This window comes from Coptis chinensis, chromosome 2 (genome assembly GCF_015680905.1).
Source record: "Coptis chinensis isolate HL-2020 chromosome 2, ASM1568090v1, whole genome shotgun sequence".
NCBI lineage: Eukaryota > Viridiplantae > Streptophyta > Magnoliopsida > Ranunculales > Ranunculaceae > Coptis > Coptis chinensis.
In genome coordinates this window covers 78,482,259-78,507,348 of record NC_141457.1, presented here as the reverse complement: position 1 = coordinate 78,507,348, position 25,090 = coordinate 78,482,259, and the positions used below count along the sequence as shown (strand labels likewise).

At 37.4% G+C, this 25,090-nt stretch overlaps 1 protein-coding gene across 8 annotated transcripts; it reads right to left on the bottom strand.

The window, feature by feature from the left end:
• Positions 1-2,041: 2,041 nt before the first annotated feature.
• On the bottom strand, positions 2,042-22,257 carry LOC147518032 (ribosome-recycling factor, chloroplastic-like). Of its 8 annotated transcripts, none has more exons than XM_086590035.1 (9): positions 16,107-16,472; positions 15,905-16,002; positions 15,694-15,810; positions 15,329-15,440; positions 14,538-14,579; positions 13,765-13,821; positions 13,603-13,653; positions 2,603-2,658; positions 2,042-2,282 (listed from the first exon to the last, which is right to left on the bottom strand). In XM_086590035.1, exons 3-9 carry the CDS (start codon positions 15,705-15,707, stop codon positions 2,273-2,275), a joined length of 342 nt encoding a protein of 113 aa, XP_086446161.1. In that variant the 5' UTR covers positions 15,708-15,810; positions 15,905-16,002; positions 16,107-16,472; the 3' UTR covers positions 2,042-2,272. The 8 variants fall into 8 exon arrangements, 5 of the variants coding, with proteins under 5 accessions (XP_086446161.1, XP_086446160.1, XP_086446157.1 ...); XM_086590034.1 differs by having other exon boundaries at positions 16,152-16,472; XM_086590031.1 differs by lacking the exons at positions 15,694-15,810; positions 16,107-16,472 and adding an exon at positions 22,148-22,257.
• Between the last annotated feature and the right edge of the window lie 2,833 nt (positions 22,258-25,090).

The window sequence follows — 25,090 nt, the reverse complement described above, 5'->3', positions numbered from 1 at the left end:
ACCCTTATGGACCTTGTGAAGCTTTGGACCATCTCAGATTTTACTTTAGCAGTTCCAATCTCTACGTACTAAGAAACCGTTCTTATCTCAGTTTCGATACCCTTTTGGTAATCCTTTAAACTTCATATATGGATTTCCCCATTCCACATAGCGTTGCGGACGTACCAAGAGAAATAATTCATATGCACTGATATACTTTAGTCAAAGTACGTGCCGGCGCAAATACCAACCATAATATGTACACTTGAATCGGTGCAATTCGCCATACAGATAGCACTCGAGCCACCTCCTTGTCAAGAGGTATTACCAAACCGTACTCCAGGTGTGCAAATTCCACCTCCTTAACCGGGTGTCCTTTGTCAAATTCAGAAAGCTACTTAATGTAAAAGTTCTTCAAGTGGGAACATTCTTGTCAGTTCATCAGCGGTCCGTATTAAGAGCAAATTTGTTTGTTGGTAAAGCCATACGCTCCCCAGAGAAACTCGTTATCGTCAATCGTGTATTGTATTGCCACCACCTTTAGCCTTCATCTCCGCAATGTTTTCTTTCTAATTCACCATATTGACTTGTGGCGTTCAAAACTTCACTACTAGTAAAGGTTTTTGTATTTTGCCCTTCTATCACGTCCTCACTTTGGTTAGCACCTTAATATTTAGGAAGTACAAGATAACAGCACCTTATTATAGGCAGCCACGGTTCTCACAATTCGAAGGTCGGTATATAAATATTTCTATTTTCACGAACATATCTTTCTATATCAAAATGCCAAATCTTGCAAATATCCACAATAGATTCTCGCCGCACCTTCTTTTAAGGTCCCAAACTTCTATAGATTAATTCCTTCTTAGTTAAACAAGCGAATACCAAGCTTATCAGTAGGAGTGCACGTCCCATAAATTGATATGCCGCTATCTATATTTCCATAGGTTCACATGGCAGATGTGTTTTGAGTTAAAAGCAAGAAATGTCGGGAGCGTGTTACTTGAAAAGTTGGAAAAGGTTTTTCCTTTGAAAAAATCGTGGTAGAGTTGACTAATTTTTCGTTTCTTACTTTTTATTTACGGGTTTTTTTAACCCCCCCCGCCACCCCACCCCCCACCGACCCACCACGGATGTACCTTTTTTTGAGATAACTTTCTATTTTAAAAATCATTACTGATTCCCCTATTTCAGAGTTAATTTTGCATATTGACAATTTTACTCTTATGTCAAATTTGTAAAAATCTCTCATTTTTAACATATTTCTTTGAAAAATTCAAAAATAAATAAAAATATGAAAACTCAAAAAATCAGGAAAATTGGAAAAAAAAAAAATGACAAAAATAACAAAAGCTCGAAAACAAATTAAAAAATATTCAATAAAAGGAAAATTCAAAAAAAAAATCCGAAATTTTCCAAAAATTGAAAAAAAACAAATCGGGAAAAAAATTTGAAAAAATAATAAAACAACTCAAAATTTTTGAAAAAATAATAAAATTCATTTGTTTTCCTATATTTTGAGTTGTTTTATTATTTTTTTCAAATTTTTACGCATTTTTTTTATGTTATTTTATTTTGCCAAAAAAAATTCGAATTTTTTTTCTGATTTGTTTTTTCAATTTTTGGAAAATTTCGGATTTTTTTTTAGATTTTCCTTTTATCGAATATTTTTTAATTTGTTTTCGAGTTTTTGTTATTTTTTTCAATTTTTTTTTTCAATTTTCCTGATTTTTTTGAGTTTTCAGATTTTTATTTATTTATTTTTTTTTAATTTTTAAAATTTTCAAAAACACATATTAAAAATGAAAGGTTTTTACAAATTTGACATAAGGGCAAAATTGTCAATTTGAAAAATTAACTCTGAAATGGGAGGCAATTAGTAATGATTCTCAAAATGGGGGGTTATCTCAAAAAGGGGTACATCCGTAGGGGGCTAAGTAAAAAAAACCCCTTTTATTTATTATTTGTTTGTTATATATATGATATATCAATTGGAAGAAACTATTAGGTTAATACTATTTTTGGTTTTGCAGTGTGGCAAGCCATGGCCTAGTGGCTAGTACATCCTCAAACCTTGATATTTCTTTCACTCGTTTTCTGATTGTAACTACAGTATGTGCAATTTTTTACAACAAGAAATAAAGTGTTGTTGAAGCAGTGCATGTTTCACAACTAATTGCTTGAAAGAAAGGAAAATAAGCGAATAGTAACTCAGCGTTGCAGTCAAAAGTTGGATTTGCCTATCTATATCTGTTTACAAAAGTGTTTCTAGACCGAGTACTCTTCTAGACTTTCAGCAACTCCTGAACATCAGACACAAGATGAGAGCATGTCAGAAAAAGAAATTAAAATTGAGAAGACCTTCAACAGAAAATCCAATGAGATCGCTAATATGTGAAAATGTGGAGCATATCAGAACAATACGAGTGACAATTGACTTGAAAACAAGCTAATGTCTAGAAGGCCATACATGACCGACTGAGTTGTAACGTTCTTTGTGCTATGAAGTGTTGTTATCGTTAGAGTTAATTTTTTAAATTAGTATACAGTAACACCCGATTTGTACCCTTTGTTGTGAGTCTTAAATAGTCAGTTTTAGAATTAGATATTAAGTATGGTTTACCTTCTCTTCTGTCTGACGATTGAATCAATCTTTTTCATGTATTCATCTGTCATTTTCTGCACAGAAAACCAGTATAAAATGTGAGGGAGGTGTTTCGACCAAATATGATCAAAACACCAAGTGTTGATGAAAAAGACGAAGAACGTAGAAAAGTAATTAGAAAAATGATGGTGATCGGGGGAATGATGAGACTGTACCTTGCGGTTGCCTACGTACCCAAATTATCGATGGGATCAAGTCTCAAGAACGTAGTTCTGAATGAAAAATAGTTTGGTATTTATATAGGTAGAGTAGAGAGTCCTTGTAGCTCAAGTAATCTTGTCAGAAGCTTGAGTAATTGTGATAGAATATAAATCTCAACTGATAATTATCTCTTTTGATAAGAAATGAATCTGGACATAAATCAACGACATTAGTGGCAAGCCATGCGCAAATTTTACCTTTAGCCACATGAGTTAATGGGCCCATACATTGATCTATGATATTGCGAATCGGGCTTTAGCCTTGTCGATTAAACGAATAAAGTGGAGACTCCTACCAATGGGCGTTTGCCACGTAGGTGGGGTCGAACACGCCTCTCTTTGGCATGCGAACAAAGTTCATATGGCAAAAGAAGATAAAAAATGAACGGAATTATAACGGCGTCGCGGCGAAAAGGAAATGATAGGAAAATTGACTGTCGAAAAAAATCGTGAATTATCGGGAACGAAAAAATGTCAAACTAACGGATACGAAACGCAATGTAATTAAATAAAAGATGGCCGAAAATGCATAGAAAAAAATAAAAATAAAAAATAAAATATGCACAGACATAATTTCAAAAGAAATTGATTGCCGAAAACTGTACCGAACGCATTACGTAAAAATACGAAATTTGAATACGACGATGCGTGCCAGCGGAATATCGATACGCGGATTATATCGTTAAAAATTAAATGGAGGGGCAGTTTAGTAATAATAGTAATAAAAGGAAGTTAAATACTAATTGGACTCAAAGTGTGCGGATGAGATAAGAATGTGGAGGAGATAAGAATTGAGATTAGAGATGGAGTTGGATTAGTAAAGAATCATATCGGAACTGAAAAACAGCTCGACCTTATATAAGTGCTGATGCTTATCAAAACAGTCGTGGTTAAGAAAAAGGTTTGAAGTCACAAAATACTCGCCCTCTTCCGCGACATCGCCGCTCGTAAGCGTTGTGTGCCGTCATCGCTAGACTAGTAGGTACGCGTTTCCTTACCATCAAGCTCTTCTCATATATAAAGTTGTATCGGTTTCGGGGGAAGGCGCAGGGTATCGGGCCGACAAAGCAACAGGCCATGATAGAAACACCGATGAGAGAAGAAGAGGACCTCATCCGAGAAGGTCGATACCGGCCCTATAGTCATAGAGTAGTGTCCGGCTCTTTCAATGATCCGCCTTCACCGTGTAAGCCTTTGCCATAGAGTTATGAAGTTTGGTCTTGGCATGACCATGCAAAGTCGTTCTTGACTTCCAGGCATGAAATCATTGCCGTTTCTAAAAAAGAGGCACTCTGAGCAGATAGATCCAAGTCACGCATGTATGCCTTATCCTTTGGAGTGTGGCAGCCAGAAGAACCTGTAGACTCCGGTCTTTTCCGTTGTTGTGCCTTTGGAATTTCGGGGTAGTTATTCACAGGAGTTGTAGTGGCAGTCCTATCGGAACTCAAAAGATGGGATTCCTCAACAATTTCGTTAATCTCAGTTGCAAGTTCCTGAGTTGGTAGTTTACCACGTCCCTATAATGGATATCCGAATTTTGTACTGGTGGTAGCATGTTTGAGTTATGGAAATCCGGATTTTGAATTTGTGGTTGAACGTCCTCACGCATTGGTGGTGTGACCATAGTCTCTTCCTTAATGAAAACTGGGACACATCTCTTTGAGTTGACAAAACAAAAAAGGAGTGAACTTTATCAAAAACTGGTGTAGAAGACGCTGATATGGCGAAACTGATGGCGCCACTTATTCAAAAACTTGTTTCAACAAAAACATGATAACGTGCACTGCCCGTAAAGGAGGGGTATCGTAACCGCTGTTATATAAACTGGTTTGGTGCATCCGGAATTGAAATAACAAATATAATACGGTGCAACACCAGCGAAAGAAGGGCACCGTACCTGTGTGACACCGATATGGCCCAGTGAACCCGGTTTTTGAGCTTTCTGACCCGATTTTTGTTGTTTTTCCGCAGGTAGAAACGACTCTATTACACGGGCGAAATATAATCGAGAAGAAGAAGATGCGTTGACGATCGTAGATTTGATAAGGTGGAAAGAAGGTGACAGATATAACGAATACATACACGAGGCCACGGCATAATCTAGCTCAGGCTCGAGCAGCTTCAAATTGGATCGGCTAGGATATTAAACTTAAATTATTGAGTTTCGATAAAACTTAAATTTGGCCTGTCGAAGAAGACGAAGAAACGGAGAAAAGGGCGGAGAATATGACAAAGCAGTGTGGGAAACAGATATGTTAGTATTTTTTATCAGTTATCGTAAAATTTTGGTTAAGTCTAAAAAACTTACGAAAAGTTTATTCTTGTCGTCGCAGGTAGAAACGACGACATTACAGGCAAAAAATATCGAGGAAAAAGTCGACAAAGAAAAGATTTCGAGCGGAAAGATCTCAATGCCTTATAAAAAAGAAAGAAGCTGGAGAAAATTTTCGCTCAGAAAATTTGACATTTGACGTAATGCGAAGTTTCGCCACACGTAAAAACGGTGGTTTTACAAGTCAAATATATTTACAAATAGTCAACGTAGAAAAGTTTCGTGCAGAAAGGTGTCAGTTAATGCCGTTGAAGAATTAAAGAAGCTGACAGAAGTTTCGTCGAGAAAGATCAGCTAAATGTCTTAGAAAAAATAATGAAGCTGTCGGAAAAAATTTAACCGAAAGCGCTAAGCGAAGCGAATGAAGATTTCGAAGAAGAAAACGAAGATTGAATCAAGCGACCGTAAGAAAATTGTATGAGTTGTATAAGTGAAAACTGATAAGAAACCATTAGATTTTCCCAAACCAATGATTATGTGATTACGTGAATGTAATACCATAGAGCTAAAAATTCTTTTTTAATAAAACAAAGTATGTGTTGGCTATTAAATATCATTGTGTTGTCAGATAACATACCTGTGGAAAACTGACAATGTTGTGGAATTATATAGATGACACGAAATAGAATGAAACGCCCCCAATGCTAACTTTAAGCTTGCAAAATTAGATGGAGCTTAAAAATGCTCCGACGCAGAACTGACGAAACGAAACGGGGTAACGTCATCAGATGATGACATAACGTGAGTAACTGACTAAGCGAGCGTAAAATCGTTCAATTTAGATTGACGAAATTAAACGTGGTAATTTCGCCATATTTTGTCAGAGCGATATTAACGACCAAGCGAGCGTAAAAGCGTTCGACTTAGACTGACGAAATTAAACGTGGTAATTTCGCCAGAATTTGTTGTAGCGATAATACGACTAAGCGAGCGTAAAAGCGTTCGACTTTTAGGACCGGATTTAAATTAAACGTGGTAATTTCGCCCGATTTTGTTATAGCGATAGTAACGACTAAGCGGCGTAAAAGCGTTCAACTTAGATCGAATTTAAATTAAACGTGGTAATTTCGCCGGATTTTGTTATAGCGATAGTAATGACTGCTTGGCGTAAAAGCGTTCAACTTAGGGGGCGAATTTAAATTAAACGTGGTAATATCGCCGATTTTGTTGTAGCGATAGTAACGACTAAGCGGCGTAAAAGCGTTCAACTTAGACTGACGAAATTAAACGTTGTAATTTAGCGGATTTTGTTATAGCGATAGTAACGACTAAGCGGCGTAAAAGCGTTCGACTTAGATCGACGAAATTAAACGTGGTAATTTCGCCATTTTTTGTGAAAGCGATATTAACGACTAAGCGAGCGTAAAAGCGTTCAACTTAGACTGACGAAATTAAACGTGGTAATTTCGCCAGATTATGTTGTAGTGATTATAAGGTTCGCTAAAACCAAAATCATACCATTGAAACTGAAGTGAAATAACTGCTTCTTTATTGATTACCGAGTCTTAAAAAATGCAAAGATAACAACGGAAAATACATGCCTGAACTGGAAACAAACTAAATATTGTATTATTTTATTTCTCCAGGATAACGGAAAAACACAACTAAAATCTACTTATAGAACTTGCGCAGATGAAACGCATTCCACGGCTTTTCGAGAACATTCCCATCTAAATCTCGGAGAAAATAAGATCCTTTGGTGGCAGGGCGATCTATGATGTATGGACCTGTCCAATTTTCTCCAAATTTACCGGAATCTATCAACCTCGTCTTTCGACAGAGTACCCAGTCATCTTTCTCAAATACTTTAAGTCGAACTTTCTTATCATATTTTCGTTTCATATCGCCTTTGATAACGATTAATTAAGCTGTTGAAGACCAACATCTCTTGTCTCATCTATCAAGGCTTTGGCTTGAGCAAGTGCTTGATCATTCGACTCAATTCCACGTTAGAAGTTCGTGTGGTTGGTGTCATCAACTCTGTAGGCAAAACCGCTTCGCATCGTAAAAGCAAGATTAAACGGAGAAAATCGGTTGAATGCTTAGGGTGTGGTTCGATAAGCCCACATAACCATGAGGAAGTTCCTTAACCCAATTTCCTTTGGCCTGTTGAAGTCGTCGCTTGAGCATTGCAAGAATGGATTTGTTAGTAGCTTCAGCTTGTCCATTAGCTTGAGGATGGTATGGTGCCGAGAAATTGTGATTAATCTTCAAGTCAGAACAAAATTGTCGAATTTCTTCAGCATCAAATTGTTTGCCATTGTCGGAAGTCAATGATGTTGGAATACCGAAACGACAAACAATGTCTCGCCATAAGAATTTTTAACATCCGAAGCATGGATCCGGGCTAAGGGCATAGCTTGACCCATTTGGTAAAATAATCGGTTCGCGACAGTAAGAAACTAACACCGCGGGAGCTTTCGGGAAGAGGACCGGCGATGTCAAGACCCCACTTTGCAAACGCCAAGGGCTCAAGATTGGATGAAGTTCCGTTCTTTGGAAGATTTCCCATGTTAGCATATTTCGACAAGGAACACACTTCTCGGACAAACGCTTTAGCATCCTTTTGCATGTACGGCCACCAAAGTATCCTTGTGTCATTGCTTCTATGAGCGAGACTTCCGCCCGGGAGTGGTTCCTACATAAGCCTCGAATGAATTTCCGCCGGATCGAGCAAACCTTCGACTCTGGAGACAACGGCATATAGGGTTAAGACTTGTGCCTTTGCGATAAAGTTGCAAATGCACCGTTGAAGTCGATATGAGACAATATTTCCAAGCATCGCGTTTGACACGATCACCCACTTTATGACCGGGAGGCAAGATGTGATCATGTAAATATGTGATATAAGGAAGACGCCAATCATCTTCGTCACAAGGTGTAAGTGGAAAACTTAGCTCTATATCAGGAACCTCTGGAGCATTGTCAGCTTCATGATCGTCGTCGGTATGGACCGAGACAATATCATTGATAGGATCATTATGGTCATCTGATAGCATAAGTTGTGGATCAAGCGTTTTCTCTGCAATGATAGCTTGATTATCAAGATCACGCTTGCGCTTCCGAGTCAGCACAGGAGATATCAAATTAGCATAACGTGATTCCTCAGAAAATGTCTTGATGAAAAAACAACTCTGAGTGATGTACATATCGCGCACATCCTCGATGGACAGATCGATACTCGGTTCCTTTTGAAATTCAATGGTAATCTGCCGAGGCTTATCTGACTTAACTGCCGCGGATAAATAAGCGAGAGAATCCGCGATGTCGTCGACGCCATGACGCTGGACGCCGCAATCTTGATAGAATCAAAATTTCGAAAGCAATCCGATGAATTAAGTCCACATAAGCGGCCATTCTATCGTCCACGAAGCTGCATAACGATCCACCAAATTGGCTAGCGACTAACTTAGAATCGTGAATAATTGTAGTTTAGTCGCCCCAAGTGAAGAGCGAAGACGCCAAACCGCAAATGATGAAAATTTTCGGCCTCATTATTTGAAGCGTCAAAACCCAAACGACCGACTTCTCAATTTTTTCTCCATTCGGTTGCAAGATTACACACCGATACCGAGCCATACTTATTATGCGAACCATCGGTGTAAATAATCCAACAATCGCCAGATACATCGATAAGTTTGGCAAATCATCGTCCCCCGAGGTAATGGCGTGTTGTCGGCGACATTCTCTTCGCCTAGTAATCGTCGGACATAAGAATATCCTCAATTGGAAAATCAGCCATTAGCGAAGCCAAAGCTTGTCCTTTTTCTCGGTTGGCGAAGTTTCAAACACAATGCTATAAGCGCTTAAGGTAACTTTCCCATTACGCAAGACGACTTGATTCCCGAAAGCATTACGAAAAAGCTTTTCGCGATGGATATTCCAGATAAACTTTGACGACTTCGCCCACGGAAATAAGGTTTAAAGGCGTCGGGCAAAGATGAACCAAAGCCAATGCAATTTTTCTCCACTCGAGAAAATCTTGTTTCAAAGCAGATTGTAAAGAGTCTTGCTAACAAAGAATATATGACGCCCATCGCCACCGTTGACAAATAAGGCGGCACTTACGGCATGATCGATTGGCGGCTAAATACTGAACCTATAGGCTTCCCCGTTCTTTGGATGGCAAGAACCGGAGGTTGGACTAAGTATGCTTTCAAATGACGAAATGCAACTTCACAGTCCTCCGCGTCAAATTGCTGCGTCTTTCAATGTTTGGAAAAAAGGACGGCATCGATCAGAATACCGAGAGATAAAGCGATTTAGGGCAGCCAAGCGTCCTGTAAGTCGTTGAATTTCTTTCTTTGACGTCGGAGAAGGCATTTCAAGGACAGCTCGAATCTGATCCGGATTTGCTTCAATTCCGCGTCTAGTCATCATGTATCCTAAGAATTTACCAGATGATAAACCGAAAGAACACTTAGCCGGATTCAAACGCATGTTGACATTGGAGAGTCTGTCGAAAACAGCTTGCAAATCAGTAAGATGATCAGGTGCTTTTGTAGATTTGACAACCATGTCATCGATGTATGCTTCGACTGTCTTTCCAAGTAGGTCAGAAAAAATAGTGTTGACTAGCTTTTGATATGTGGCTCCAGCATTTTTCAGACCGAAAGGCATTACCTGGTAACAGTAAATGCCTTGGTGCTCAGTAATGAATGATGAACTCTTGGTTCTCAATGAATAACGGAATCCGATGATAACCAGAATAAGCATCCAAAAAAGACAAACGCTGAAAACCAGATGTTGCATCGACCATTTCAGATATACGAGGCAATGGATATGGATGAACCGGACAAGCCTTATTGAGATTTGTGAAATCGATACAAACACGTAATTTGCCGTTCTTTTTAGGCACTGCGACAACATTTGACATCCATGTTGGATAAGTCACAGGCCTTATAAAGTTAACAGACAAGAGACGGTCGATTTCGTCTTTCACTTTCATCTTTCTATCGGGGGCCATCCTTCGGGGCTTTTGTCGAACTGGTTTTGCATTAGGATCAATGTCGAGTTTATGACAAGCCACCGAAGGATCTATACCAGGCATTTGCTCTATTCGCCAAGCAAACACATGATTATTCTTCCATGATAACAAAATAAGCTCTTGTCTCTCCCTCTTACGGAAGTTCTACTGAAATAAAAGTAGTCTCTTCAGGGAGTTGGCCAATTTGAACTTCTAAAAGTGGATCGATTGTCGGGGGTCCTTCAACATTTCTATTGGCAGAGTAAACTGAAGGTCCCGGATGCTGTAATTGCTATTTGACGGCGTTGGAACTCGAATAGTTCGATCCAACAACCCGGACTTCTTATAATCATCGAGAACATTGTCGTGGCAAATTAGAGATGCCGGTTGATCATTCGCAAGACCTTACATACTTTTTATTGAATGGGAACTTGATGGCTTGATGATATGTTGAGACGACGGCTTCCATATAATGAATCAATCTCTACCAAGGATGACATTGTAAAGGGGATTTACAATCCATCAATAAGAAATCAATATTGACTTCCATCGCATAAGAGTGACCGGAGAGACACCTTTCCAACGAATGAGTAGCGGTACCATCAAAACCAACGATAGGCGATTTTCAGGGTGACCAAGTTATCAATAAAAGGAATACTTTGCGATAACACCGGAAAACATGACGCTTAGCTGAACTACCGATTGTCGATCATTATATCGTTGTACACGATACAACCGATATAATGCAGATTATCACGACAAACATCATAATGAGGAACATGCACGCCCATTAGATCTTGGTCGCTGAAACATAATGGTTCATCTTCAATAGTCTCCGTCGAAAACCTTCCACGAAATTGATCCCGTTAACCGTACCAATTAGACCGGATATTTAACTTTAGAACGACGGCGGTTTTTCGAGTATTGGACAATGAATCAATGATGGCATGTCCAACCTTAATGACATTGTGATCGGTGATAGTTAAAGCTTGAGTTGTTACTTTCTTACGACATATTGATCAAGCTTTCCATTCTACGCACAAGCTTTTCAATTCTTCCCATAAAGACCGACAATTCTCCGTCTCATGACCATAATCATTATGAAATTTGCACCATAATGATTTATCACGAGAGTTGATTTAGTGTCGCCGCTAAGGGAAACGGCGGAGTGAAGCGGACTCTTATCCTTGATTTTGTCGTAAACTACCGCGATATTTGGTATTAAAGCGGAGTTAATTCAAAATCGGTAAAAGGCTTTCGATCCCGCCGTGGAGTCTTTTTTTTATACGAAGGCTTCCGACCGGGTTCTTTGTTGATCAAAAGTCGGATTCTTCGTTTTATTTATTTGATCATTGAAATCTTTTCCTTTATTATCTTTGTCACGAGAAGTTCGAGCGGTACCGTGTCGTCTTCAACATTGATAAATTGTTGAACTTCATTTGGTATAACGACGCGTCGGGGAAGATGGAATATCGAACAAGAGAGTTGTATAACCCATCTTTATCAAACAAGATAGCTTCTTTAAAAGCGTAAACCACCATTAGATCGGATTGCTCGTAAATCTCATTTGCGGCTTGGCGGAAACGCGATAAAACTACGGAGTTTTCCTCGCGTTGTTGCTTGATGTTGAAAAGAACTTCGGACTCCATTTGGACGTTTGAGATTATGATGAAAACGTCTTGAAAACTTTTCGGTTAAGTCCTTGAATCGACGAATAGAAGCGGAGAGGTAATTCGCTAAACCATACCAACGCTTCCCCTTTTAATGTAGAAGGAAAAGTTTGCATTTTAAAAGCGTCATCACCTCCGATAAAACCGGTTTGTTTGTGAAATTAATCACATGAAGCATAGGGCAAACCTCGACATCATCATATTGATCAAACTCGGTTGTTTGAAGTCTTTGTTATGAGTAGCCCTTTGGGCGAGAGAAAATTTGTCTAAAATACCATCTTCAACCGCCGGATTTTCTAGTGTCGATTCAAAAGGATCATTTGGCCCGTAAGAGCTTTTTAATCATTTCTCGACACGTTGAGGAGTCATCGATCCATTATCGTTTGATCGTGATCATAGTCACGATGGCGCTATGGGAGCGAAACGAACGAGAAGAAAACGGCGAAGATTCATCGTTTCCATGTCGAGATGATTGTGGATGGCGTTGGGCTTTTCGATGACGATAATGTTGAATGATAAGAACAGCGTTCTTTGAAGTGTTTCACCATACCGATGGTTACGATCATGAATGCGATCATTATTACGTTTCGCCATTTGAATTCCTCGGGACTTGCCGAAAATTTGTAGGACCGTGGGGTGCGGTCGGACGATTATGAAGCCTTTACCTTGCCCGAGAACGTGACCAAGTGGGTGGAGATTTTCGGTGGAGGTCGGGAATTAAATTCGCCCATTACTCTTAACTTGTTGATGGTCATTTGCGAATATTGCGAATCTCATCCTCACCACTTAAACGATCCCACACACTATTATGTCGTTGGCGTGTGTGACGTTGTGGTGAATGATACAACATCATCTACAAGTGGATAGCGTCGTTTAAGATGGCGCTGTAGTAGTAATTATTCCGTTTTGCGGACGATCTTTAACTTTTGAAGAAGTGCTTCTCGAGACATATGACTTACATTATCCGCGATCGATAATCTTGGAGAATCGTCGAAGCAATAACCTCATTAATCAATAATTTGGCGCATTGGTGGAACGACGGTATTTGAAGGTATTATCTTTGTCGGCCAAGTTGTCCTTGACCATCATGTTCGTGATGATCGCCGAATCACATCGGGACCTTGAGCTCTTCGGTATCGTCATAACTTTCGCTGAGCGTGATCGAGGGTGTAGTATAAGAACCGCAGACGGCGCCAATTATGTTTCGACCAAATATGATCAAAACACCAAGTGTTGATGAAAAGGCGAAGAACGTAGAAAAGTAATTAGAAAAATGATGGTGATCGGGGAATGATGAGATCAGACCTTGCGGTTGCCTACGTACCCAAATTATCGATGGGATCAAGTCTCAAGAACGTAGTTCTGAATGAAAAATAGTTTGGTATTTATATAGGTAGAGTAGAGAGTCCTTGTAGCTCAAGTAATCTTGTAGCTTGAGTAATTGTGATAGAATATAAATCTCAACTGATAATTATCTCTTTTGATAAGAAATGAATCTGGACATAAATCAACGTACATTAGTGGCCACATGAGTTAATGGGCCTGTACATTGATCTATGATATTGCGAATTGGGCTTTAGCATTGTCGATTAAACGAATAAAGTGGAGACTCCTACCAATGGACGTTTGCCACGTAGGTGGGGGTCGAAACAGGAGGCAATTGCAGCAAAGAGGAACACAATCAAACTTATTGGCAAGTTAAAGCTGAGACAGATGGAGAGAGATGGCGTGTCACCAAACCTACGACAAAAAGTTTTGAACAATAATAGAGTCAAAAGTTGCAAGCATACCTGCAAGTCACCTGACAAGTCTTTAACAATGTCTTCAGATAGTTTTTTCTCCTGGTGGATAATTTTATTAGAGTAGAAGTCATTTAATCATCAATACGATCTCAAAATAATATAGAATGAAAGTGACTTTCTATACTTTCAAGTAGTATTAGAAATGCAAACCTTCTCGAGTTTCTCGTAGGATTTTATGGCATCTCTTCTGATATTCCTTATTGCAACCTGCATAGATTAGATATGTGTCGAAATACAGTTGCAAAGATACGACGACTTCTCAGAAAGAACCATTCCCTTCAAGCTACCAGCGGAGTGTATCATATGGCACATATATGGAAAAATATAGAACCTTATAATATATATTCCTCACTTTATTATAAAAGGACTCTACCTAACAAAGTTAACACTTTGGGAATGGGAACTACCAAATAGCCACTTGCTGTGGCCCAAACTTTGAGAATTTTGGCAAAGATTTCATACCCAAGCAGCAGCTATGGCCTGATTCTCCATACCAGATTCCCAAGCACATAGCCGGCTGGGACTAAGCAGCAGAATACCTATGTGGTTGGGACCAAGCAACAGAATTCCTACGTTGAGCCAAAAAAAAGGTTGAGCACCACTGTCAACCTTATTAAATTAAATGTTGGTCAGACTGTAACAACGGTAGGAACTATAATAGCTCTTTCATGGGCTGCCACCTTGAAGCATGTATTACTCCTTCTTTCTTTCCCTTTTTTTAAAAAATAAATTAAAAATCTGGTAAAACAAGATTTAAATATATAATAATCTACCATGCTCATCCTGGGCAAATGCAATTCAAAGCCGAAACACTCACCAGACCCAAGGCTTATTTATTTGGGTCAGAATACACCCAAGACTCATGGGTGATGCAGATTACATTGTAAAGTTGATTACTGAAAATCGCCAAGAACCATACATACCTTTCCTTCTTCAGCCTGTTTAGCCACGACCTTTGACAACTCCTATATCTATATAGAAGAACAAGGGATTAGAAATGCATGATGGCTTTCACGAGTATTAATCAATAAATATGTGTTCGTAAGGAAAATCTATTCATCACATTTGTTTATGACGCATAAAATCTCTCTCATATGATTATCCAAAAGTATCATTAGAAATAGTGTATCAATAAATTACGGCAGTACTATTTAACCAATATAACATAGGAATGAAACACATGAAGATGAAAGTACCAGATCAGAGATGATTTTTCCATTCAAAGAGGCATAAATAAAGGGCATTTGAGTGGTCGAGGAAGGAAAATAAACCAAAAGGTAAAATCTTTTCCATTTCTTTCATTGTGCATTTCTTGTCACAGTTGAACAAAGTTCTAATAGCCAAATCATATAATTACAATATATTCAGAAGGCTAATATGAAAGAAGGAATTAATAAGAGATAAAGATACAAAACACGCTGCATCTTCCATGCTTGGCATTAATTCTGCATGGACACTGATATCTTCATATTTACCCCTAAACAAGAACGGTCGAAAGAAACTGCAGTCATTATAGGGGTGAGATTTATTCTGGATATGGGTACACTTCAGATAATCAATCAGTGTACCGCGTGTAGCATATAATAAACAGCAACTGCAAGCTATGTGGCAAATGAACCACAAAAGATGGGTTTAAAATTAAGATTTTCCTGTTACTAAATTCTTAAAAATTTATCGAGAATTCTTGAAGCATGTGATTGATAATATTACACACCTTCCTTCTATCTGATGTCAACTGGGGACCAGATAACGGGATAACTTCTCCATCATTGTTGGGATTTAAACTAAGATCAGAACTGACTATGGCCTTCTCAATGGATTTTAAGCTGAAAACAAGTGAAATGTGTCAGGGAAAAAATACATACAAAACAAAAAGATGTCTTACCAGGCTTAATGTGTTAATCATAAAATTCAAAATTATTCTCGAGATGCCTGAATGAGTCTCCAGTCTCCCCAATTCCCACTCCGTAGACTTGGCACCACAAAAATAAAAGGTCCTAACAGGGAGTTTTGTGAATAAAATATGATAGGAATTTCAACATATCATGCCTTTGGATAGAATAGATGTGATTAACAAACCAGAAAAATGACATCCGAGTTATTGTGTCTTCAAACAGGTGACTTCCGCCCCTCCCAATTCAAATTATGTAAAATGAATTCAAACATCAAATTCCCAGTCTTCAGTCACCCACATCTCTGTATGCAATATTCACCTTGGGTGTAAAGGGAACAGACAGAAAGTCACATCTCATAAGTACCTAGCATTTCAACCGTGTCACAAAGTTTGTACCTAGATTTGTCGTATGGCTGAATGAGGAGAGAGCTTGCGTCTGGAGAACTGATCTGTGCAATGCTCTTTAAGCTGACTGGTGTTCCGTAATACTCAACCTAAAATTTTGTGGAACATACGAGAAAATTCAATGAATTTAATAATTGACTAAAAAACTATGAAAACCGGATAAGAACAGTAAGGGATAAAAATAATCGCGTACCAACAAACTATCAATTTCAACCTACTTAATTGTTGAATAACACACCTAATAAAGCCTAGCTGAAAGTTAAAATAAAGCCTAACAGGCTGACGCCAATGAGATCAAAAACCATAAACTCTGATAAATCCTTCTAACCAAAATCGGATTGAATTTCATTGGTCCATGAAAAAATCCTGAATCTACTTAGCTGGAAGTAGTTCCAATTAAATTTCTAAGATCCTTCAGCATAAAACAAAACAATGAAATCCCTAGTAAAAGAATTTTCAGTTTCAACAATTCTTCAATGCAAAGCAGTAACAAGAACTTCAGGGACATCATATATAACACCCCTATTTTTATTCTCCTTTTTAATTAAATATATATATAATTAAATAATAATAATAATAAAAATAATAATAGATAAAAATAAAAAAGATAAATATTTGAAAGAGATAAGTTAAATAGGATAAACCCTATTCCCTATTTTAAAGGGTTTTTGGAAAAAAAAATGTTTACACAGGAGTTTACACGGGAGAGTTTTAAACAGTGGAGAGAGAGAGTTTTACTCAAACAAGAAAAGAGAGGGGATTTGCTGGCAACAGGAGCGTATCACATGTGAGTAGATTTTTACTATTTACTGAACTATTGGATTTTCCGGTGGCTTACAACCTATACTACACTATACTAGACTTTTGTCGAGAATACAAGTTTTATATTCTGTTTTGTTATGTTTATTTTCAAACCATGCCGCATATTCTTGAAACGCTAATCAAAACTTTAGTGATAAAAGATTTCGAATATAATTAATTAACCTAACCATTTAGTTATTCGTATATACTGTTAAGATACACGGATGTCATTAGAATTGTTGATTCTCTGTTTGAGTGTGGGTGTGTTAAATTTATTGTTTGGATCGGACTGTTGGTGGTTGAATTGGGTTCTGGTTGAACTGTGGTTGGTGTCTGTTGGTGGTTGAATTGGGTTCTGGTTGAACTGTGGTTGGTGTCTGTCGGGTTAATTTGTGTGGATGTTTGAATGGGATATGTTGGTTAATGTTTGGGGGGCTGTCGAAGCTTTGAAAAACGTTGTAATGGCGTCGAGACCAATTGGTAAGGAGTGAGGATGTTTGAGGTTTGATTAAGGTTAGGTTTTTGGTGGAGATCAAAAGTGGAAACCGATTGGTGGTGGTTGGAGGTTGGTAGTGGTGCGGGTGAAGCTTTGACAGACGTTAATGGCGGTCGAGATCTCGACAATTGATAAAAGGGTGTGGTGTGTTAATTAAAGGTTGTTGGTTTTTTATGAGGAATGAAACCGATGTGATGAGGAAGGGAGAAGTGGTGGCCGGAAACCGAGCTGGTGTGGTGGAGGGGATGACTGTGATTTTGATCCAGTGCTCCCATCTCACCATTTTAGTTTCTTTTCGGTTGGGCTTGGGCTTTAGACTTGTTTTGTTTGGGCCAAAAAGAATCTATTCTTTTGTTTTGTATGGGCCGAACCCATTAGTTGATTTGGGCCAGTTTATTTTCATTTGTTTTTGGGCTTAATCTATTTATCGATCCATAAGTAGCTTGGTCCACCTGTATTCCATTTCATATACGCTTGATGCCTTGTCTCTGCCGCAAACTGGGATAATTAATGAACCATCATTTATAGACTTTGCACATGACATGATCAATCCGGCTAGAAAGAGATTTTTTCCCAAATCTAAAGAATAGGCTGAAGTGTTTATGGGCTGGGTTAAGACTTAAGTTATTTAACTGAGTCAGGCTAGCCAAGTTGGTTTAGGACTTATAAGTTCACTGTTTAGTTAATGGGTTATGGGATGAGTTTTGGATTAACTGATTTTGGGAAATAACCCTTTGACTGTTGAGTATTGGGCTTGACCCTTGACCAGAGTTGACTTTGACTAGTTGACTAGAGTTGACTTTTAACTCGGATGATGATTTGGTCTATTAGGATAGGTCTAGGGCTATTAGCATGTTTGGATTTAGGCTAAGACATTTCTATATATATGTGTGTACTAGGGGTGGGAATTTGGCCCTAACGACCTAACCCTACCGACCGACCTCGACCTAAAGCCCCTATAAAGCCCCTCACAACTAAAGCCCTCACAGAGTTTAGGGTAGGCCCGGCCCTAATCTTTCTAGAGGTATGGGCTAGGGCTAAGATTCTAAAACATAGGCCCGACCTAACCAAGCCCTAACCGCCCCTGTTTCATACTTTCACTATAAATACACATACCATAATTGTCCAACTCTTTTGTTAAATATTTTCAATTAAAATAACATTGTCCTTTGTAATTTATCACTTACACCCAAGGGTACTTCCAATAACTTGTTTTATATAACAAAAACTTGTCAACTTAGCGACCATGAAGAACAATGAGCACTAGCCTAATAAAAAAAAAGACTTTATTCCTTTGATCATCAAGTCAAAGTCCATAACTTATTATTCTCAATTTCTTTTCTCACTTATTTCTTATAAATTATATTTTTATTCACATCCAAGCCAAGTCTAAAACTAAAGGTTTCCTTCCACACCATTAAAGCAAAAATACTGAGCGGACATTTGTAACATAGAAACCAAAAACACCCTTTGTCAGAAAAATGACATTTATAATCTCAAACCTTTCTCCATCACTTGTTCAAAAGCCAATATTTTCATTTCCATATACAAAGCTTGAATCACTTTTAAATTAGAAGAAAGGTAATATTATATTTGTTTGAATCTATTATAGAAATAATTTATGATATTACAAATAGTTTAACAACTTCCATGACCCTTAACCAAAACTATTATGTTTCTTCTTTATATCTATTACTTCTTCCTTTAAAATGATAATATAATTATTTGTCTATGTATTTCAATGTTAAATGTAATTTTAGTGAGGTTTGAGTACAAGGAAGAACAAATTCGAACTCTCGATGTACTTGAGTTCATTAGATTGTGGATGTGCATTTTAAATTTTGGACTTATCTGATTATTACTAGATTGGTTGGACTTTGAGTTTGTAGATTATTGTACATTTTGTAATATAAATGAGTTTTAAAACTGATGTAGTAAAAAAGAAAATATATAGGCCGCCCTAAAGCCCGACCCTAAAGCCCTTAAAGAGGGCTAGGGTCGTGGTCGGCTTGAGATTTAGACTTGTGACCGGCTGACCCATTACTATATGTCGACTTTTAGTAGGGGCCTAAACCCTAATATCTGAAGGGCTTTAAATGTTTAGGGCCGGGCTAGCCCGACCCGGCCCATTGCCCACCCCTAGTGTGTACATGTATTAACTACTATGTGATATTTCAGTCTTTTATGATATACGACGTTATAACACTTAGACATCATAAAAATGAATAACGAGTGAATAATGAAATACGAACAAGATACTTCTCTTTACGTGGAAAGAATATAAGAAATACAATTCAATAATGTTGCCATGACCTTAACTATGAACCATGACTGACCATGAGTCTATTGACCATGAAAATGATAAGTTGACAGTCGACTTTGACTGTTGACCATTGACTTTTCAGACTTTTGACATATTGAACTTTGTGGACAAATCCAATAATAGGATGTTGTTGAAACTTGTATAAACATGTTTGTAATTATCTAATAAAGATTTGACGTGGTTTTATGCAATTATATATATTGGCATTGATGGACTTTGATTTTGACTATATGGCTGATAAGAACTACGAAGGCTTGATTCCAATCTTAAAAGATTTGGATATGTAGACAGCTTTGAGCAAAAGTGCAGCCACTACACTATATTATATATTATATATTAGTTATTAGTTATTGTGATAATTAACTATATGTGTATAATGTTAGTACTTAATTGTGTACGTGATTGTAGTAGTTTAAAATGTATTCACGAGACATTTAACTAATGCGTTATTCCTGATTGAACATTTTGATATTTATGATTTATATAATGGATAATGAGGTGAGTTGATTGGCTATTGTGTTTAGAATCTTTATTAATGATTCTATTGCTTGAGACGATGTTTATTTTATAATATAATAAAAATATTATAATAAATGATAACTTTTGAGTGTTAAAATCCGGTATAAAAATGTCTGGTGAAAATTTAATGTGTCGCCCACATCTTTAGATCTCTCCACGCCTCTGTGATGAAAAGAAATGTTTATGACTAATGATGTCATGTGAAAAGCCGCCTTAGAGAAGAACTAAGGCATTCGTCTTGCGGGTGGGCTGTATTCCTTGATTGTACGAGAATGTAGGTCTGTATTCCTTGAATGTGGCAGGAATGACCTAAGGTATTCATTGAATGTGCCATGAATGACCTGTTAGTATTATGATGGGTATTCCTTGAATGTGGCGGGAATGACCCAAGGTATTCATTGAATGTGTCATGAATGACCTGTTAGTATTATGATGGGTATTTCTTGAATGTGGCGGGAATGACCTAAGGTATTCATTGAATGTGCCATGAATGACCTGATATTTTGTTATGCCCAAAAGAGATTTTGTGATTATGTGTATGGAAAGCCCAGAGATGGCTGTGACTCACAAGTTACGAGTTTACAAGATGAAAGTATGTTTTCTAGAGGCGATATCCCACTTGGGACATATGTCTTGTAGTGGTACTCAGTGTGAGTGAGGCACACGGATATGTGTGATTTGGCAAATGTGTGTAGTGCAAATCGTGGAGTAGGAACTAAAGGTTGGGCCGTGTCTTTTATTAAATGAGTCAACGAGATAATTAATAAGTAAAGTAAAATATTGATTTTACGTGTGATGGAGTTATTGCATATGATTTATATGATTTCTTATGAGAATGTTTATGTGGTTTGTGTGAGTTAATACTCACGAGGGATGAATGTACTCCCTGGTTGTGATTTTTCCTCGTTCTCATAAGTAGACGAGTGATATTAAAGTAAAATATTAATTTTACGTGTGACTGAGTTATTGCATATGAATATTTATGTATTATGATGTACATGATTTCTTATGAGAAATGTATACGTGGTTTGTGTGAGTTAATACTCACGAGGGATGAATGTACTCCCTAGTTGTGATATCGTTTCTCGTTCTCATCAGTAGACGAGTGGTTTTTAAGAAAAATATTGGCTTTAAGTATGAGCGAGTTGTTGGATATGATTGGTGATATATTATGATATGATGCATATAATTTCTTACGAAGGAATGTGAATATGGTTAGCGTGATATGATTGATATGGTGGTGTGATATGAATGTTAGTTAATATTGGCGATATATTATGCCAGATTATATATACCCATGATGGTTACAGTGAGAATGAAATAAATGTATACTATAAATGATTACGTTTGGGAATCTAACTTTGTTTTGTAAGAGGATAGGACTTATTGACTTTTATGCAGAGACGTTGTCCTACCCTAAGACGACGTGCTGGCTTAAAGGTAAAGTGTATCAAACTCATATTTAAATAAGTTATCATATGTGTATGTAATAAGTTAAATGTAAGTGAAAATTATATTGTGAGTTATTTTGGAAAGTGAGCATGATGAATACTATTGTCAGAGATTTCTTGGAAATGTATATTGGGGGTTGAAATTTTACTTGAGAAGAAACTGCATACCGTTTTAAGAATACGGAACTAACTTGTCTTCCAAGTTGAAATGATTGAATAGTATATTTATTTATTCAAAAGATATGAACATATTGCTATTTTATATTTAGTCTTACTCATACCAGCAAATTCAATTTGCTAACCCATGTTTGCTTTGTTTTGCAACGTGAGTGTGTTTTTGGAAACATAGATGGTGGAGTGCAGTGGATGAGGACACGTGATTTGGAGTTGCTCTTGGAGTCTTCTGGTTTAAGTTTTTCTGAAGTGTACGGTTTTGTTTTGAGACAGATGTAATAGAGTTGGTTAGTTTCTTTGTAGTTTAATAATGTGATGAAGAGTTGTTTCTTTTAGTTTTCTTTTGATTTTAGTTTTTTTTATATCGTGTTTGATAATAGGGTATTGGGTTTTGTTTCACCCCGGGTTTCCAGATGATTGAATATTATTGTTTTTAATATTGTCTGGAAATTTGGGGTGTGACATCATACCTCGACCCGATCAAGCATGGAAGGGTTTGCTCTTCCCGTTCTGCCAGCATTGAAATTTTCTCGAACTGATTCAATTGTCTTTTCCATCCTTGTTTTCTAAAGAATAATGAAAATGATGAATGTTTACACATAGTTAGAACTTAGAGCACCTTTTAAAACACTTACTAGCATTGATCATAATAGGAGTATCTACTTCAAATTTATGCAGAAAGTTTGGATTTACAACATCTTTCTCGATACTAGACTTCTCAGCTTCTATTTGGTCAATTGGTCAATTGTTGCACGCTTCCAAATTCCTCTTGAAACAAAACGTAAAACTCGATTTATGGGGATAAAAGTCCAGGTGTGCATAATGATGAACTTGCTGCACTTAGAAGTTGCAAACAACAAGAGCATCTTACAAAATTAATTTATGCAGTTAGACTCATAGTACAAAATATCAGGATATGGGTATTTATTGATATTCAATTTCTGGATATGTATCGTAGATATATCCCCCTCTTTAGAGATATTTGACATTGTTTCATATGTAAATATCGATAAATATCGTGGATATTGTGGATATTTATTGATATATCATGATACATTATTTATATTTATTTGAAATATAATGGTAAATATTAAATAAAATTGTTATATATACAAAATATTATTAAATATCACCAAATATCGTTAAAATATCACTGATATTTGCAGTCGTATATATCTCTGAACATATTATGATATTTATATATCTTTCTCTGAAATCTAGATAAATATCTCTAAATATCGCGATATATTGAGATATTTTGTACTATGATTAGACTTACCTTTTATGCACCAATGGCTCTGTGCCAAAGGGCTTATTAGAAAATTGGATGGCTCCAACCGTAAGTCTCACATAATTTGAAGCCGAGCTCCATGTGTACGCATTCTTAGAAATGGGAAAGCAGTTCGCCGTACTCACTCCTCGTTTATAAGAATCTGAAAATGTCATCCATCACCCATTGCTGCTTTGCAAGCATATTTGTCCAAAATTGACAAAGAAAGCCAAAGAAGACATACTAAACCCAAATCAAAAGCAGGCAGTGTTTTCGATGCAAGCACGTGTTAGCACTATGAAAGGCAATAAAAAGCCCCGAAGTTGAACATATCCCACCTATGCATACAAACTTCGCCCAAATGACTATACACATTCGCAGCTACACACTTTTCAACCTAATAACTTGATTCAATGAAAGTTTATTACTTGTTGTACTTAGGGTGTGTTTGTTAAATTTTAACTCGTGGAAAGGAAAGGAAATAAAATGGGTGGTCCACTATGGAATGGAATGGAATGGAAAAGAAATAATTTTAAATGGTATGTGTTTGGTAAACTGGGGAAAGGAATAATCATGTTTGTTTGCAAAAGCTATGGAAAGGAATAATTGTATTATTGGGTCATGAGTGTATTAGTAGTAAGTCCCTATCTATTTATTTCCTTTCCTTTCCTTTCCTTTCCACAAAAATTTCAGGGGTTAGCTAAGGACACAAAACCTTTTCCATTTCAATAATTTTGTTTCCATATGGAAAAGCCCATTTCCTTTCCATGGGTAAACAAACACCTTATAAACTATGGAAAAGGTGGACCACTCTTATTTTCCTTTCCTTTCCATAGTGTTTCCATCATAACAAACACACCCTTAAGCATGTTTTCAAGTACAACCAAGTGATAATATGTTTTCTAGCCTAGTTTATATTCTTTTTAACGACTCTATAACAATGCTTGATTCACCACTACTGTTCATTCTCATTATCATACAATAAACATAAAGTAACATTTTCAAGTGTGTGTGTACTCACCTTGAATTGGTTTGTAGAGTGAGACTGCTGACGACAGCGAAATAGCCATTTAAGCTTACAAGAAAATTATGGAACCGAACTCAACTTCCTTTTTAAGGTGGCGAAGTCCCGAGCAGGCCTTCTCTAATGTCTCTAATAAATTATACACAAAACGAACGAACGAAGGAGGAAATTTGGATAAGGTGGACTACTGGGGGAACTTTACCTCAATGTTACTTTTTTAAGGTGATTCCATTGGGCACTCATCAAATTGGATTGGGCAACCCCTAAAAAAAAAAAAAATTTTTACAAATTTGCCATATTACAAGTTTGCCATCAAAGCCCAAGCCCAGCAACCAATTCAACCGGTATCGCCAAAACGAACCCTCCGGGTCGTTTCTGTTTACACTCAAACGACAACTTGTCGTTTGAGTGTAAACAGAAACGACATGACCTTGTTGTTTGAGTGTAAACAGAAACGACTTGGCCAAGTCGTTTGAGTGTACACTCAAATGTACACTCAAACTACATGGCCAAGTCGTTTGAGTGTATACTCAAACGATATGGACAAGTCATTTGAGTGTTACTCACACTAACACTGAAACTACGCGGCCATGTCGTTCGAGTTTACACTCAAACTACGCGGCCATGTCGTTTGAGTGTACACTCAAACTACGTGGCCTTGTCGTTTGAGTGTGCACTCAAACTACATGACCACATCGTTTGAGTGTGCACTCAAACTACATGACCAAGTCGTTTGAGTGTATACTCAAACTACATGGACCCATCGTTTGAGTGTTACAACACACTAACACTCAAACGACATGGCCGCGTAGTTTGAGTGTTAGTGTGAGTAACACTCAAATGACGTGTCCATGTAGTTTGAGTGTACACTCAAACGACATGGCCGCGTAGTTTGAGTGTACACTCAAACGATATGGCCTTGTAACGATATATGGCGTAGAAGTTTGTGTGTTAGTGTGAGTAACACTCAAACGACTTGTCCATGTAGTTTGAGTATACACTCAAACGACTTGGTCACGTGTTTGAGTGTACACTCAAACGACGTGGACACGCACTCAAACGATTCCAAACGCACTCAAACGATTTCAATTGAATTAGAAAAATTGAAATCCGATTTAA

Excerpts from the sequence above, each read along its gene's own strand:
- LOC147518032 (XM_086590031.1), bottom strand. The coding sequence starts at position 22,234 with ATGGAAAAGACAATTGAATCAGTTCGAGAAAATTTCAATGCTGGCAGA. Across the intron at positions 15,441-15,904 it reads CAGCCATACGACAAATCTAG|CTTAAAATCCATTGAGAAGG; the intron begins GTACAAACTTTG and ends ACTTGTTTTCAG. Across the intron at positions 13,654-13,764 it reads CCTACGAGAAACTCGAGAAG|GAGAAAAAACTATCTGAAGA; the intron begins GTTTGCATTTCT and ends ATTATCCACCAG.